The sequence below is a fragment of the Sphaeramia orbicularis genome, chromosome 22 (genome assembly GCF_902148855.1).
Source record: "Sphaeramia orbicularis chromosome 22, fSphaOr1.1, whole genome shotgun sequence".
In the NCBI taxonomy this organism is placed as follows: Eukaryota; Metazoa; Chordata; class Actinopteri; order Kurtiformes; family Apogonidae; genus Sphaeramia; species Sphaeramia orbicularis.
In genome coordinates, this window is record NC_043978.1 from 36515039 (window position 1) to 36533033 (window position 17995).

At 36.6% G+C, this 17995-nt stretch overlaps 1 protein-coding gene across 1 annotated transcript in view; it reads left to right on the forward strand.

Moving 5' to 3' along the window:
* The first annotated feature begins 213 nt into the window (after positions 1–213).
* LOC115413133 (CD109 antigen-like) overlaps positions 214–17995 on the forward strand; it is a 32345-nt gene continuing 14563 nt past the window's right edge. Inside the window, exons 1-21 of the mRNA XM_030125870.1 lie at positions 214–293; positions 385–536; positions 631–659; positions 5001–5234; positions 5339–5461; positions 5566–5605; positions 5915–5996; positions 6088–6190; positions 6438–6555; positions 6651–6769; positions 7810–8001; positions 8251–8355; positions 8471–8533; positions 9731–9901; positions 9995–10147; positions 11538–11607; positions 11811–11895; positions 12063–12180; positions 14772–14885; positions 15059–15277; positions 17117–17258. Of these exons, the coding sequence (XP_029981730.1) occupies positions 214–293; positions 385–536; positions 631–659; positions 5001–5234; positions 5339–5461; positions 5566–5605; positions 5915–5996; positions 6088–6190; positions 6438–6555; positions 6651–6769; positions 7810–8001; positions 8251–8355; positions 8471–8533; positions 9731–9901; positions 9995–10147; positions 11538–11607; positions 11811–11895; positions 12063–12180; positions 14772–14885; positions 15059–15277; positions 17117–17258 (2512 nt within the window). The remainder of the gene's footprint in view (positions 294–384; positions 537–630; positions 660–5000; positions 5235–5338; positions 5462–5565; positions 5606–5914; positions 5997–6087; positions 6191–6437; positions 6556–6650; positions 6770–7809; positions 8002–8250; positions 8356–8470; positions 8534–9730; positions 9902–9994; positions 10148–11537; positions 11608–11810; positions 11896–12062; positions 12181–14771; positions 14886–15058; positions 15278–17116; positions 17259–17995) is intronic.

Consider the following 17995-nt stretch of genomic DNA (forward strand, 5'->3'; position numbering starts at 1 on the left):
GTGTTTTGTGTGTGACAAAGCGTCCACAGGTGATAATGTGTGCATGGTTCCCAATGTGCTCCTAAGTGTGTGAGTATGACCGTGAGGTATATTTTTGAGACAGGAGGTGGGGTTTTATCATATGCAGGTCCACGTTAGTTGAGGAGTCGGTAACAGTTCGAGGTGTGAAGCCAAAGAAAGTGCCGTGCGTATGTCGGAGCATCCAGCAGAACCATGGCTGAGATTTGGATTCTGGTTTTGTGTTTGGGAGTTGTGGGTCTTGCAGTGCCTGGTTCAACTCAACAATCATCAAGGTAAATACAGTTTGTGTGAGTATGATTACAGGTAAATAATACACATCTAAAGCTCCCTTCACTAATTATTAATAACCTTTTGTGCTTCTAGTGCGTTGTTTGTGATCTCGGGTCCAGAGGTTCTGTATGTCGGGACCCCCACTCCGCTGGCTGTGACCGTCCTGGCCAACTTCACTGTGAGGGTGACAGCCGAAGCAACGCAAGGCAACATCAAAGTATCCCAGACGGAGGACTTTGCAGGAGGTGATGCTGCATTTACATACTGTAGGTTAGATTTAGGGTTTATTTGGATGAAGTTTGACATTTTAAGTGATTTAAGCTGTCCTTTGTTTTTAAGGTCTCACTGGGATACTCACACTACCATCTGTGAGTATGACTTCTGTTCTCTTTTTCTGTCTTTATTTACACAGTTTCTGTTCTTTATTCTCAAGTACAGGTGTCCAGACTAGACAAAATGTCACGATATAATACTTTCTTGATTCACTTAACAAAAATTGACCATTTCATAACAATTCCTACTCAGAATTACCTCATTCTGTGTCACGGTGATAGTGATTTCATGCAAGTTTCCTGGACTATACCTATTATAGGTCACACACTGAGCTCGTTTACATGATACAAATCTGGTAACTGGGACTAATCAGATAACTGTAACAACTGGTTCTGGTGTGTTTACATGCACTTCAGAAATACAGTAATCGGAAAAACCCAGGGTTAGACGTTTTAATTCAGTGGATTTCTTTCAAAGTACATATGTGCACAGTGATAGTAGATTCAAACTTCCTATTATTGTCTTCCGCTTATATTCTCTATGATTTATTTATTTTAACACATGCACAGCTGTAAAAGAACAAAATAAATCAAAACAAGTCCATCCATCCATCCATCCATTCTCTTCCGCTTATCCGGGGCCGGGTCGCGGGGGTAACAGTCTAAGCAGGGATGCCCAGACTTCCCTCTCCCCAGACACCTCCTCCAGCTCTTCCGGGGGGATCCCGAGGCGTTCCCAGGCCAGCCGAGAGACATAGTCTCTCCAACGTGTCCTGGGTCTTCCCCGAGGTCTCCTCCCGGTGGGACATGCCCGGAACACCTCCCCAGGGAGGCGTCCAGGAGGCATCCGAAACAGATGCCCGAGCCACCTCAGCTGGCCCCTCTCGACGCGGAGGAGCAGCGGCTCTACTCCGAGCTCCTCCCTGGTGACTGAGCTCCTCACCCTATCCCTAAGGGTGCGCCCAGCCACCCGACGGAGGAAACTCATTTCGACCGCTTGTATCCGGGATCTTGTCCTTTCGGTCATGACCCAAAGCTCATGACCATAGGTGAGGGTAGGAACGTAGATTGACCGGTAAATCGAGAGCTTCGCCTCTCGGCTCAGCTCCTTCTTTACCACAACCGACCGGTACAGCGACTGCATCACTGCAGACGCTGCACCAATCCGTCTGTCAATCTCACGCTCCATCCTTCCCTCACTCGTGAACAAGACCCCGAGATACTTAAACTCCTCCACTTGGGGCAAAGACTCCCCACCGACCCGGAGAGGGCAAACCACCTTTTTCCGGTCGAGAACCATGGCCTCAGATTTGGAGGTGCTGATCCTCATCCCGCTCGCTTCACACTCGGCTGCAAACCGCCCCAGTGCACGCTGAAGGTCCAGGTTCGATGAGGCCAACAGGACAACATCATCTGCAAAAAGCAGAGATGAAATCCTGTGGTCCCCAAACCGGACCCCCTCCGGCAAAACAAGTATTTGAGAGAAATCCACAAGTGTTAATCTGATTTCTCATTATCAGATAGCTGCTGTTATCTGATAAAGCATGTCACATTATGCTGTTTACATGATCACTTGAATGATCTGATGACTCCAGAAATCAGATAATGATAGGAATAGTAGTGTACATATAAACAGGCTCAATGTACAGTTGCAGGAAAAAAATATTAGACCACCCTTGTTTTCTTCAATTTCTTGTTCATTTTAATGCCTGGTACAACTAAAGGTATATTTGTTTGGACAAATATAATGATAACAACAAAAATAGCTCATTGGGGTTTAATTTCAGAGCTGCTATCTATCCATTTTCCATGGTTTTCTTGATAATAACCAGAAGCACAGCTGTAAAAGAACAAAATAAATCAAAACAAGTATGTGAGAGAAATCCACAAGTGTTAATCTGATTTCTCATTATCAGATAGCTGCTGTTATCTGATAAAGCATGTCACATTATGCTGTTTACATGATCACTTGAATGATCTGATGACTCCAGAAATCAGATAATGATAGGAATAGTAGTGTACATATAAACAGGCTCAATGTACAGTTGCAGGAAAAAAATATTAGACCACCCTTGTTTTCTTCAATTTCTTGTTCATTTTAATGCCTGGTACAACTAAAGGTATATTTGTTTGGACAAATATAATGATAACAACCAAAATAGCTCATTGGGGTTTAATTTCAGAGCTGCTATCTATCCATTTTCCATGGTTTTCTTGATAATAACCAGAAGCACAGCTGTAAAAGAACAAAATAAATCAAAACAAGTATGTGAGAGAAATCCACAAGTGTTAATCTGATTTATCATTATCAGATAGCTGCTGTTATCTGATAAAGCATGTCACATTATGTTGTTTACATGATCACTTGAATGGTCTGATGACTCCAGAAATCAGATGATAGGAATAGTAGTGTACATATAAACAGGCTCAATATACAGTTGCGGGAAAAAAATATTAGACCACCCTTGTTTTCTTTGATTTCTTGTTCATTTTCATGCCTGGTACAACTAAAGGTGCATTTGTTTGGACAAATATAATAGTAGTAACAAAAATAGCTCATTGGGGTTTAATTTCAGAGCTGATATCTATCCATTTTTCATGGTTTTCTAGATAATAACCAGAAGTTCTTACATCAATAGCTATAGCGTTGTACTGCCAAAAACAGTGCTTTTAGGCATTCCATGTTTTCTTTTCTGTCTGTTTTAGTCACATGATACACACAGGAGTTAGTACTATTTTGCATAACCATTGTTTTTGATGGTCTAATAATTTTTTCCACGACTGTACATTGTTGTATTGAACGGCCCTTTTCTCAAAGATCCCTTTGTGGCAGGGATGTCAAATTCAGTTTAATTCAGGGGCCACACACAATCTAATATGATATAAAGTGGGCCGGACCAGGAAAATAATATAAATAATAGTATAGGAACTTATAAATAATGTCAATTCTAAAGTTTTCTCTGATTTTGAGGGAAAAAAAGTCAAATTCTGGAAGGAAAATGTTTACATCTATGAACTGTACTTGAACATAACACAAACAAATATGAACAACCTGAATATTATTTTTTAAAAATGAGTGCAATTTTAATAATATTGGGCCTAGTTTGTCATGTATACATTACAACTTACAGATCACAGTGGATCTACAAATACACAAAACATTTAATAACAGGCGGAATACTGGTAAAATTAGACACACAACTCTGAAGACATTTCAGGATGTTCATATTTGTTCATGTTATTCACATATTTTATAAAAGGCTAGTCTGTAAATGTAAACATTTTTGTGTAATTTTACTTTTTTTAAAACTAAAACAAAAAGAAAAGTTTTCATTAATTATAGGTTACTAGTGGTATTGTACCTGTGGTGCCATTGTACGATCGCATGAGTGGCTAAAATCTCCCAGCATACCTCAGAACATTTGAATACGGACATAAAATGGTCCCTAGTAGATAGTCAGGTAATGTTTCTATTCATTTGGTGAGTTTGGTGACGATCGGGCCTGTGAAGGCTGAGGAAAACCCGTACAAACGCCCTCCTGTGCTGCAACATCAACCGGACATCAGTCGGATGGACGGACACAGAACGTGCATTATATAGTAGGATAATGGTAGGATTTTACTGGTCTGACCCACTTTAGACTGAATTGACCTAATAGGATTTTAACGTCCTTGATTGCAAATATCTTCTGTGTAAATTTTGCATTTCACAAATTCACCAAATTCACCCCATGGGCCAGATTGGACACTTTGGCGGGCTGGTTTTGGCCCCCGGGCCGCATGTTTGACACCTGTGCTTTTTGGTATTTTGAATGTTTGCACAACAGGGACAATAGCCTGTTTTAACCTGTGCCATATTGTGTCTACAGGGTGGGGAAGCTAAATTTACAATGAACATTTAGTTGTTTTTTCTCAGCAGGCACTACATCAGTTGTTTTGAAACCAAACATATATTGATGTCATAATCATACCTAACACTATTATCCATACCTTTTCAGAAACTTTTGCCCATATGAGTAATCAGGAAAGCAAACGTCAAAGAGTGTGTGATTTGCTGAATGCACTCGTCACACCAAAGGAGATTTCAAAAATAGTTGGAGTGTCCATAAAGACTGTTTATAATGGAAAGAAGAGAATGACTATGAGCAAAACTATTACGAGAAAGTCTGGAAGATACTATTAAAGAAGAATGGGAGAAGTTGTCACCTGAATATTTGAGGAACACTTGCGCAAGTTTCAGGAAGCGTGTGAAGGCAGTTATTGAGAAAGAAGGACACATAGAATAAAAAACATTTTCTATTATGTAAATTTTCTTGTGGCAAATAAATTCTCATGACTTTCAATAAACTAATTGGTCATACACTGTCTTTCAATCCCTGCCTCAAAATATTGTAAATTTTGCTTCCCCACCCTGTAAATATGATGTGATTGTTCCAGATTGATGGATCTGTAACCCAGGGTTCTCCTGTGGACTTAACGGTGAAGGGTTATAAGGAGGATGAACTCATTTTTACCAACACCACCAGCCTCACATTCGACCTCAGGAATATCTCCACCTTCGTCCAAACTGATAAATCACACTACCAGCCAGAGGACACCGTCAAAGTCAGAGTTGTGGTGGTCCAACTGGATAATCATCCATACAAAGGCGAAGTGGATATCGTGATACAGGTGTGTGTCCATCAGAAAGAACAAAACCAGAGGGGCTGAAAGGATTCTCAGCAGGCATTGTGTGGTCGTGGGAAATTTGACTGACATTCTTTTGTTTCACACAGGATCCCAGTGGAAGAACTGTTGACAGCGGGTCGTCCACTGGGAATCATGGGATTGTGTTGCGGGAATTCAGATTATCGCAGACAGCTTCACTGGGACAGTGGAAAGTCACAGCCACAGTGAACGTACAGTGAATGTCTTTACTTCTGTGAAACTTGTTTTTTTTAAAGTTACTATTTAAAAAGAAAAATAATGCACCTTCCCATTTGATCTGTCATTCTTCCTACAGGGAGTGGAGGATGAAAAAACATTCATTGTGGAGAATAATGGTAACATAATTGTTATTTTTATTGTAGTGTTACAGTACATCATTTCCAGTCTGCACCTTTTAAATGTGAGGATGGGATGCTTTTATTTGATTTGATAGTAAACTTAACATATTCTGCTGTTTTGGTTATTAGTTGAGTAGAAAAATGTAACTATCAACATCAAATTTGGCCACAGAAAATGAATTCTAAAATTCTAACAAAGGTTTTACTTAATAGTCAAAGTTATTACCAGGTTGACTGTTACTGAGAATATTTTTTAAAGCATGATCAGAATGCTTTCTCTCCCATCTTTACCCACTGCTGTTGCAGAAGTTCCTCCTTTTGAAGTTTTGATCAAGACACTTTCCAATCTTCTCACTGGTGATAACATTTCAGGATCAGTCAGAGCGCTGTGAGTTAAATAAACCTCTGTAAAATAATATCATATTGTACATCTGTATGTAACGCACCTATAGCAAATTGTTTTCTTTCCACTCCTTCAGTTACCTCAGTGGACAGCCCGTACATGGAACATTAGCTGTGTCTGTTACTTCATCTTCTACAGATGATTCAGGCGCCCCATTCATGCGAACACAAACTAAAGAGGTTTGGTCTCATCCTTCATATAGACGCTTCAAGCAACATGGATATATGGTTTAGCCTCACAGCATAATTACCTCATATTTTGTGATACCTGTGGAAGTTTACTCTCCTAACACTGCTGATTCATTTTATACAGATATCACAATTTGGCCAAAAATATGATTTAGGCAATTATGCTGTGAGCCTAATGATATTTAAAACGAACAGGTTACTAAATACCGTCTGCCTCTTTATTGTGTTTACTTTTCAGATCTATGGGTCTGCACAGTTTTTCTTCAGTAAATATGAGCTTCAGGTCCTGAACACCATGTCAGACAGCGGACATGTTGTTGTGCATGTCACTGTCGTTGTTACTGACAACTCCACAAGTAAGATATAACACAATGAAGTAGTGTTGATTTAAAAAAAAAAAAAAGAAATGTATGGTTTAGTTTTATCACTGCATATTTTGTTTCATTTTCAGTCACCCAAGGACTTACAGTGAGCAAAACAGTTGAGGTCCATCTCAGGAAGAACAGTCATGAGCTATCATTTCATGGTTTTCCACAAACATTAAAGCCGTCCTTACATTTCTCCACACAGGTAACTACTGTTTTTTTTATATTATTATTTTTCAGTGAAACTGACTTTTAGTCACTAACATGCTGGTCTACATTTTTTTTTTTTTTTTTTGGCATCAGACATTAAATGTGCTAAGAAGACTAAAAGTGCTGGTTAGCTGATGTTTTCAATTTTTATGATAAAGTGCTATTATACATATATATTGGTTTATTTTCATTTATACAATAGATTTCGACATCTTCCATTAGACAGAACCTGTAAAGTCAATGTACTGTAATGTGCAGACAGTGTTTTGAAGTAGATCTGGGGGCTCTGAGGCAAACATTCCTTTTGAGTAAAATTCATTCTCCTATTAATTCTCAGAATTTCCCAATTTGACTCAAGACTGTATCTAGAAACTACAGCCAACCAGAATTTTAACCCATAAAGACCCAAACACACACCATCAACCAAAACAATCTACTGATCTAAACAGTTTAATACCTGTTGATCCATTAATCCTATTAATACATGTCAATAATTGGTGTAAAATGCAGTTTGTCATCTTTTCATGGTCATCAGATATGACCCATTTGGTCATTCAGAGGCTCCGTAGTGAACATGGAAACACCATCATCTTCTACAACATTGATTCACCAGTAAAACCCATGGAGTTGGATCAGTGGCACTGGATGGATACACTTGTTTTTATGTTCAGTTTATGATATCTTTGCTGAAACAGTCACTTTTTCTTCAGTTTTCTCTGTTTCTGATAGAACAACCTATGAATTTACTCTTGAGTTTTAATGAACATCTATATGATCAGTGGATTAAATACAGGAAAATACATAATTTACACTGAAAAAATATAAAATACTAATGATAATATTATAATAAATGGTGATAAATCATTTAAGAAAGGTTAAATATAGAGAAAAATTCATTTGGAAACTGACACAATAGTAGTTCTGGGTCTTAATGGGTTAAATTAATTTTTCTTTAATAGTGATTCAAACTTGGTAAAGTTTCACTACATTTTAGTTATTGACTAACATAACCTACATATCTTTCTTCTGTTTTAGTTGAAGATCTCTAGATCTGACACAAAAGCTCTGACCGCCACAGATTTAACACACTCTGCAGTGATTGAAATTACTCAGAGAACGTCCACGATCAGTGTTGAGCCCACATCCCTGACACTTCCAGTGCCTGAGGACGGGAACGTCCACATTAGGTTTCAATTACAGGCTCAAGTAGAGACCGTTTTTATCCATGTGAGTATTTTGATTTAATGGAATGTTGGTCCTGAGGGAAAAGCAGTTTCACTGTGTGTAAGATGAGTAGTTTCAGTACAGTAGGATTACACTCATTTACCAGTAAAAGAAATGTATTTTTCCAGTGAGTCACGTGTCCTGTCAGTTCTTTTAAAGTGATATATAAGTAAACATCCACAAGCATTTTCGGTGTAAGTTTCAATTTACAATTTCAACTAAAACTTTATTTATTTTTTTACTTTTATTCAGGCCAGATATCAATCTAATGAGGTGACTCTGCAGGTCCACAAAAACCAGTCCTCACCTAGTGGCTCATATATCCAGGTCTCCCCGATCAGTCCTGCCCTTGCACAGGTAACCCTCAGAATGTATTAAGCTGCATTAGGATTCACATGAAAATACACACCTACAGTAATGATGCTTCACTGAATCAGCTCATGTGTAATTTAACAACATGTTGAACTTCCAGATTGGATCACCTCTTCAGATTAATGTGGAGAGCACTTTCACAGTAACCCAGCTTCACTTTCTGGTATGATGGTCAAAAATATTGTATTTCTGTGTTTTTTTTTTTCTTTCAACTAAAATGTGTCTCTTGCAGAAACATTTAGTAGAGTTTGCATAATTCTGTACAGTATTTCCTCAGCTATATGTATATATCATATCATATCATATCACCCTGAGACCCAGTAATGCATTTTTGTTCTCTATAGTTGACAAGAGTTTCACATCTTTACTTAAAAAATGTTCATGGCAAAGGACATTCCATTAAATAAATACATAAATAAATACATACATACATACACACACATATATATACGCAAACATACATACACTAATACAAACATACACACACATACATACACATACCTACATACATACACACATATATATGCAAACATACATACACGTACATACACATACGTACATACACACACATATACATGCAAACATACATACACTAATACAAACATACACACAAACATACATACACATACCTACATACATACTCACATACACACACACATACATACATACATTCACACATACACACACATATATATATGCAAACATACATACATACACACACACACACACACACATATATATATGCAAACATACATACACTAATACAAACATACACACACATACATAAACACATACCTACATACATATACACATATATACATGCAAACATACATACACATGCAAACATACATACATACATACATACATACATACACTTATACATGCAAACAGACATACATACACACATACACATACATACATACACATATACACACACATATATATGCAAACATACATACACTAATACAAACATACACACACGCGCACACACATACATACACACATATACATGCAAACATACATACACACACAAACATACATACATACATATATACACATACATACATACACACGCACACACATACATGCTAACATACATACACATACATACATACATACACACATACATACATACACACATACATACATACACGCATACATGCATACATACATACATACATACACACATACATACAAATGTATCTGAAACCAACTTTTACTTACTAGGTCTCAGCAGGATGCCACAAAATATAATATTGCTATACTTTTTAGCTAAATGCAAGAACTTTCCCCTCATGTTAAAGTTTGAATGGTTGTATATTACTTTTCCTCTCTTTATCTCTTTATTTCTTATTCCCAGGTCATCTCTAGAGGTCAAGTGGTGGCTGCTGGGACAAAGACCTCCTCCTCTTTTTCTCTGACCCCAACACTGTCCTGGTCCCCTGAGGCCTGTGTCACCGTCTACCACATCCTTTCAGACGGGGAGGTCATCAGTGACACGGCAAACATACCCGTGAACCAACACACTAATGTACAGTGAATTACTCTATTTACGCTCTGCTCTGTATCATACACAGCTGTACGTTGTTTTCCCTGTGACCATCTGTGTGTTTGCTTTCTTCAGATATCTCTAAATTGGAGCAGTAACAAAGCCCAGCCTGGCGAACAGGTGACCCTTAGTGTAACTGTCCCAGAAATGCAGTCCCAGGTAGGAATCGTGATAATGAGGACACATGATGCCGCTGCAGATTTTTACCAGGAATTAACTGTGGAGCAGGTATGTGAACATTTCCCAAATGTTCTACACCTTTTCCTTTAAGCTTCAAAACACTTGCATAACATCTGGAATTATAAGCAATATGAGTAAAGACTAGAAGCTACTTTGTAAATCATTGTGTTCAGACAAAAGAACCAAGATATAATTTCTGAAACCTTAACTTGCGCAAAGCTCATCACAGACAAATGAACACGGCTGTTTAGATACTGTCAGATTTACTTGACTTCTCCTTTGTCCTCCGTACAGCATCATTACAAAGCACCAGTTTTCCCAAACCCGTAACGTGTCAAACAGCTTTATTTGATGGGCTTTTCCCTGTTAGATACTGTACAGGAATGTGATCAGTAAACCTGCTGGTCTGGTTGTAACTTATCTGTCTGCTTTGTTCTGAGGTGACTTTGCTGTTTCTAAGAGCCGGTAACTCTAGTGGTTGGGTGCAGGGTTTATGCAGGACCTGAGGCTTATTAATGGAGTAATGATGTAGGAAACAAAAGATAAACCGCAGAGGGATGGCTTAAGATGACCTTTTCTCTTTTCGACACCAGCAGCGGTGTGAGCATGAGAAAAGACAGTTTAGAAACTGAAATAACCTCTGGCACATATAGAGTTGAGAGAGACTTTTACACCTTACATCACCTGTTAAGACCTGACCTAAATATCAAGATTTATCATTATAATCATTCATTAGATTAGATTAGATTAGATTAGATTAGATTAGATTAGATTAGATAGAACTTTATCGATCCTTTGGGGAGAGTCCTGAGGTAATTGGGGTTCCAACAGCAGCACACACATCAAATATACACACAAGAAATACCACATAAAAAATAGCAAAACAATAATGCTAAAAAAACAATAGTGAAAAATGGGAGTTGCATATAGGAAAGTACTCGTAGAAATGACAAATAGCAAATAATAAAGTAGTTGTGGTAATAATAATAAATATTAATGAATAGCTTATTAATGTTATAATATTCTAATATTATCTATCTATCTATCTATCTATCTATCTATCTATCTATCTATCTATCTATCTATCTATCTATCTATCTATCTATCTATCTATCTATCTATCTATCTATCTATCTATCTATCTATCTATCTATCTATCTCTTCCTTCCTTCCTTCCTTCCTTCACTGGATAAAAGTTAGAATAAAGTGATAACTGTAATAGTAGTCATAACAATGATTAATTAGTAATAAAGTATGTAAATAATAATAATAATAATAATAATAATAATAATAATAATAATAATAATAATAACACTTATTATTAGTATTATTATTATTAATAGTGGACTTTTCATCAGTAAACTATAAAGCACTCTTTGCAGATTATTATCAACTGATTTAATGCTTTTAACATAACTTTGTGTGTCTCTCACCACAGGAATGTAACATTAGGATACTGACAAATACCAGATTGTATGACATAAAGCATCTTGATGGATCTCAACAAGGTAGAGGATGAAACATTCAGTCAGTTATGATCTTTTATGACAGATGAATGAGGATAATGTTTTGATTTTGCAATATAGTCCCTCTTGTGGCCATTTAGCCTATTCGACTTGTCCTGCATTTTCAATATTACTTGATTAAATAATCGTTTCTCACACAGAAATACAGTCTGTGCTTCATTAGATCATTTTTCTTCCTCTGTCAGTGAGAAATGCCTTAAGTATAGAGCGATACTGGAGCCTCTGGATGGACACCGCTGAGCCCCTGCTGTGGTTAGATGCCACCGTTAGGTCAGTGTACAGAGGTGTATGTACAACAAATACGATGAGTAAAATGAGTATTGTCAAAATGTTTTAGGATAATACAGCACTTGTGGATATTTAGCACCAAACCTTTTTGATGAATTCACTGTTTTTCTTTTTTTTTTTTGTTTTTCTTTTTTTCTCACTTTAATCAGTGGTAATGAATGGACGAGTGAAGAAATAACCGTGCCAGATGGTGTTCCATCTTTGAGAGCTGCTGCACTGGTAATGTCAGACAATCTGGGCTTGGGCTTCACTCCAATACCAAAACAAGTGAGTAAATACTGACTGTTTGCTACTATATGCCACTCATACCAGTGCTGCCTTTAGAAAACTAGCTGTTGTCCGGTGACTAAAGAGGTACCAGTCCTGTACAGTGATGATGATATCAGAAGAACTGGTATAGTGGTTGTAGTTTCCCATACCTGAAATGTTCGTCTCCTGTCATATAGTAGTGACTAAAACAGCTGTAATTGCTGAAAGAGAGTTACATGATTTTGTTTACTACTGTAAGTCTTATGGAACCTTGTGCAGAGTGTATTAGAAGGAAACCCCTATTAACTGTGTGTATCCTTCTTACGAAGCCTAATAACTTTATAACAGAGAAATGTATTACCTATAATAACAATAGTAACAATTCAACTACACAAGTACACTAGAGAACACAGCATTAAAGCTGATGGCATATCTGTACATGTGTAATATTAGGATGTGGTAAGTGGTGATGAATTGATCTTGATGAGATTAATGCCGGAGAACACTCAAAGTTTACTGTACAAACACACAAGAATAGAAAATAAAACATCCTACCTCCTGATTCCAATGTGACTTTATAGCCAATCACAAAAAACTACATATTCAATCAGGATCCAGAGAGACACACTGAGGGAAATGTGTGTGAAACACAGAAGCAGATTCAACAGATACAGTTAAAGCAGTTCCAAAGATTCTGTTGGAAATATGTCAATGATAACCATATGGATGCAAAGATTTACACGGTTCACAGTCAAATTAACTATATTATATAAATGAAATTCATATAAATAAAATGCATGAATTAGATTAACTCATAAAGACCTAGTGTTACTTTTGTGGCAGTCCCCAAGTGATTTTTTTCTCTCTATTTAACCTTTCTTAAGTGATTTATCACCATTTATTATAATATTATCCTCTGTATTTTGCATTTTTTGGTGTAAATCAGGTATTTTTCCCTATATTTAATTTACTGATCATGTAGATGTTCATGAAAACTCGGTAAATTCAAACGTTATTCTTTTACAACTGAAACTGAAGAAAAAGTTACTTTTTTCAGCATGGATATCAATGACTGAATATAAAAACAAGGATCTACAACTTCTGTCCATTATCAAACTCCATGGGTTTTACTGGTGAATCAATGTTGTAGAAGATGACGGTGTTTCCACGGTAACTATGGAGCCTCTGAATGTCCAAATGGGTCATATTTGATGACCATGAAAAGATGACTAACTGGGTTTTACAACAATTATTTACATGTACTAGCAGCATTGTACCTGTGGTACCGTTGTATGTGAAAAGTGCCTATACATTATTGTAAATGGACACAGCAAGGGCAGCAGCAATTTTGTAAAAAATTGTCATGATGTTATTTGTTCATTGTCTGGGAGTGGATATTTAAGGAATATTTTCAAGACACAATTATGCGTTTAGGCAGTTTGCTTATTTCAGCACCATCAGTTTATAGTATATGCAGTGAAATACTGCCTATTTGCATTCTTCAACAAAACTGAACGGCAGCATAACCACTTCCGAAAATGGAGTATGGCGGCAGGAATGAAGTATTCAAAGTAGAGAGAGGCTAAAATCGCCCAGCATACCTCACAACATTTGAATACGGACATAAAATTGTGCCTAGTAGATGGTCAGGTAATGTTTCTACTCATTTGGCAAGTTTGGCGGCAATCAGGCCTGTGAAGGCCGAGGAAAATCCATACAAACGCCCTCCTGTGCTGCAACATCGATCGATCGAACACAGAACGTGCATTATATAGTAGGATTAGTGGATCAACAGATATTAAACGGTTTAAATCAGTAGATGATTTTGGTCGCCGACAGCTGTTTGGGTCTTTATGGGTTAATTGACTTGACCTTTGAACCTTATAAATTCATATCCCCCAGTATATAATGACACAGTAGTTAGCATGTCTATCATCCATCTGGAGGGTAAAGAAAAACATGCGACATTTCTATTTTTTGCACAGCTTGTATTGTGTGTAGTTTATTAATTAACTTTATTGTTATAGTTGGAACAAGATAATTGCACATTTCATATTTTTATTTGCAAAAACTGGGCCTCAGGGAGCAGTTTTGTTGAGTTTATTTGTATTGTTCATGCAAAAATGTAACTTATTTTTAATTTGCACAACAAATTATTCACATTAAAGCAAAATAAACGGTTAAAATATGAAGTTATATATGAACTACTGTTACAGTTTTATTGGGGTTGAAGGGAGTCCTAGAATTTTCTCTCCCTCCAAAGGGAAGCTCTACAGAAGAAGTCTGAGAACCACTGAACTAAGTTAACATCAATAAAACATACTGCTTTTAGATGTTGCAGCCAAGGGGATATGCCCTCCACTCATCTTGTAAAATTCTGTTTCAAATAGGCTGCAGTTTGTTCCTTTAACTTTGACTTATTTTAGGAGCCAGTCAAACTCTGTCAAAGCTTTTGTTGTATGGGATGAAATTAAAATATTTATGTATTTGATGTCCTTCTCTCAGGCCAATGCATCTTGAGATTTTTGCGACACATATATTTCTTTATAGTAAAACAGTTTGTAAAGGCTGTAACCCTGCTGTTTTTCTTTATATGCTCTTATTCACAGCTGACTGTGTCCAAAGACTTTTCCTTGTCTTTGAATGTACCTTCATACGTCATCAGACAAGAGGAGACTGTGCTGGAGGTGAACATCATTAACCATCTAGAGCAGGATTTAGAGGTAAGGGAATCACAAACCCGCTATCAGGCAAAAATGGAACTGTTAGAGTGGGAAAAAATATTGACACTTTTAGATCCAAAAACTCCTTAAGTTATGTTTTATTTCTTGTCATAGTAAAAAATAGTGTTGCATCCTTTTTCTTTTTTTTTATCTCTATGGTTTTGTCTCCACAGGTCATTCTACTAATCGCACAAAGTGACGCCTTTGAGTTTGTTTTGGAAAACCGAGGAGATTTCTCTGTAGTAAATGCCCAAAAACTCACTTTAGGTAGCCATGCAGCTGGTTCGGCTCTGTTTCCTATAAAACCTGTAGCACTGGGTGAAATTGAAATATCTGTGGATGCTGTGTCTGCAGAGGCCTCAGAAAGTCTTGTTTGGAGAGTGTTGGTAAAGGTATGTCACTTTGCAAACATTAGAAATTCTACATGAAATTAGTGTTGGTGGTTGGTGGCAGGTTGCAGGTTCAAATTCCATTTTATTCTGACGGGGCATTAAAAAATGGGCATTTATACATGGCTGTGGTGAAAAGTAAGAAGACTGCAGTTTAAAATTACAGCCCCATATAAAAAAAGAATGGAAAATTACAAGTAAATTAAAAAATAATGTAGCACTATTATAATTTCCTTTGACTTGTTTCACTATTCAACATATTTGATGTTCTGTCTGATCACCTGTCTTTTCACCTTTAAATATTCCTCCATTCAAACCTGAAGCACATTGAAGAAAAAGTTGAGACAGAGTCAGTAATAATAATAATAATAATAATAATAATAATAATAATAATAATAATAATAATAATAATAATAATGAGTTAAAATAAATCTTCTTGGTAGTTCTTTTCGGTTCAGCTGGACTGGTTTAGCTCTTTTTTGAAAACGTTTCATCTCTCACCCATGAGACTTCCTTAGTAAGAAGACTGCAGTTGAAAATTACAGCCCAGTATAAGAAAAGAATGGAAAATTAAAAGTGAATTAAAATAATGTAGCAATATTATAATTTCCTTTGACTTGTTTCACTCTTCAACATAATTTATGTTCTATCTGATCACCTGTCTTTTCACCTTTAAATATTCCTCCATTCAAACCTGAAGCACATTGAAGAAAAAGTTGAGACAGGGTCAGTAATAATAATAATAACAACAACAACAACAACAACAGCAACAACAACAACAACAACAATAATAATGAGTTAAAATAAATCTTCTTGGTAGTTCTTTTCGGTTCAACTGGACTGGTTTAGCTCTTTTTTGAAAACGTTTCATCTCTCACCCATGAGACTTCTTCAGTAAGAAGACTGCAGTTTAAAATTACAGCCCCATATAAGAAAAGAATGGAAAATTAAAAGTAAATTAAAAAATAATGTAGCAATATTATAATTTCCTTTGACTTGTTTCACTATTTAACATATTTGATGTTCTGTCTGATCACCTGTCTTTTCACCTTTAAATATTCCTCCATTCAAACCTGAAGCACATTGAAGAAAAAGTTGAGACAGGGGCAGTAATAATAATAATAATAATAATAATAATAATAATAATAATGAGTTAAAATATATCTTCTTGGTAGTTCTTTTCGGTTTAACTGGACTGGTTTAGCTCTTTTTTTGAAAACGTTTCATCTCTCACCCATGAGACTTCTTCAGTTCTAATAACTGGTTGGGGAAACTGGATTTAAAAAACCTGCAGGGGGAGTGGTCTGTGTGGGTGTTAATCCCAATTTGAGTGTCATGGTTAAGGTTTATACGTCCAGTTTCCCCCACCAGTTATTACAACTGAAGAAGTCTCTTGGATGAGAGATGAAACATTTTCAAAAAAGAGCTAAACCAGTCCAGTTGAACCAAAAAGAACTACCAAGAAGAATGATGACCTGATAAAATGAGAACCTACGCAGACATCGAGTTAAAATAAAGAAACAATGTGATTTCTGAACATACAGTATATAGAACTGGATAAACAAACACATCTCTGAGCAATCTTGACATCCTTATTTGTCTAAATTCTGTTGAAGGGTTTTGGTTTTTGATGGAAGATTTTCATTTTTTTCTTTTAAGATAAACATGAACAGTACAATCATTAATAAAAACGTGTACCTGTGTGAGTTTGTAGGTGTTGGGGATGTAAAAATAAAGATGGAAGGGACAAACAAGATAAACAATGAATGATGAAAGAAACAAATGAATCCATTGGCATAGAGTTGTACTTGTATTAACTGTAAATGACTTATGTTCCTGCAGCCAGAGGGAGTTGAAGAGTCCTTTTCTCAGAGTCTGTTTCTGGAGGTGCCACCGTTTAACACCGACTTTTCCACATCCATCTCTTTCTCCCTTCCACCACATGTGGTACCCGACAGCCTGAAGGCCTATGTGGCATTAGGTGGTACGTCGACCATTTGTCCTTCCTGTTCTGCCAGTGGCGGTTCCATCTGAAGGCAGTTTCTGTTTATTTTTAGCCAATTAGGCATGTGTTGGCCATTTTCTTTTGTGTTTAGATGATGATCTTTGGTGCACGGTCATCAAACGCAGCACTGTCCTGAAAACATTTATGTGACTGTTGAAAATGGAAATGATGGACATCAAAAAGGAATGTTTATAGCAGGCAGATTCTCAACAGCTGTCAAACTGTTTGTTTGGCTCCATTCAGGTTAAAGGATGTTGGGTATTTGTCAGGGTATAAACGCAGGCCTCAGTATTTTCCTCACATGAAGCCAGATTTCTCATTTCTGTGCAGACTTGGTTCTATTTTCATTATTGAGGCTGTCGGTATTTATGTGGCATTAACCCTTTCATGCACGAATTATGAGAACCTTAATCAAAAATTTTTCCTGAGTGTTTTTATTCCTCTTTAGGCATGAAAAAAACAATGCAATTGAAAATTTTCTTCTGAAAAAAAAAAAAAAAAAGATAAATAAATAAAATAAAAATAATTTTAAAAATGTAAAAAATACATTAAAAAAAATAATAATAATGAAAACAATTTCTTATGAACTTATTTTTCATAAAGTGGCAAAAATGTGCACTCAGCTGGACACTACACGTTTAATTTTTGATGCACAGAAACATGTATTTACTGATAAATTGTGTGAAAACTATGGGGAGGATTTGTGATTCTGGGGG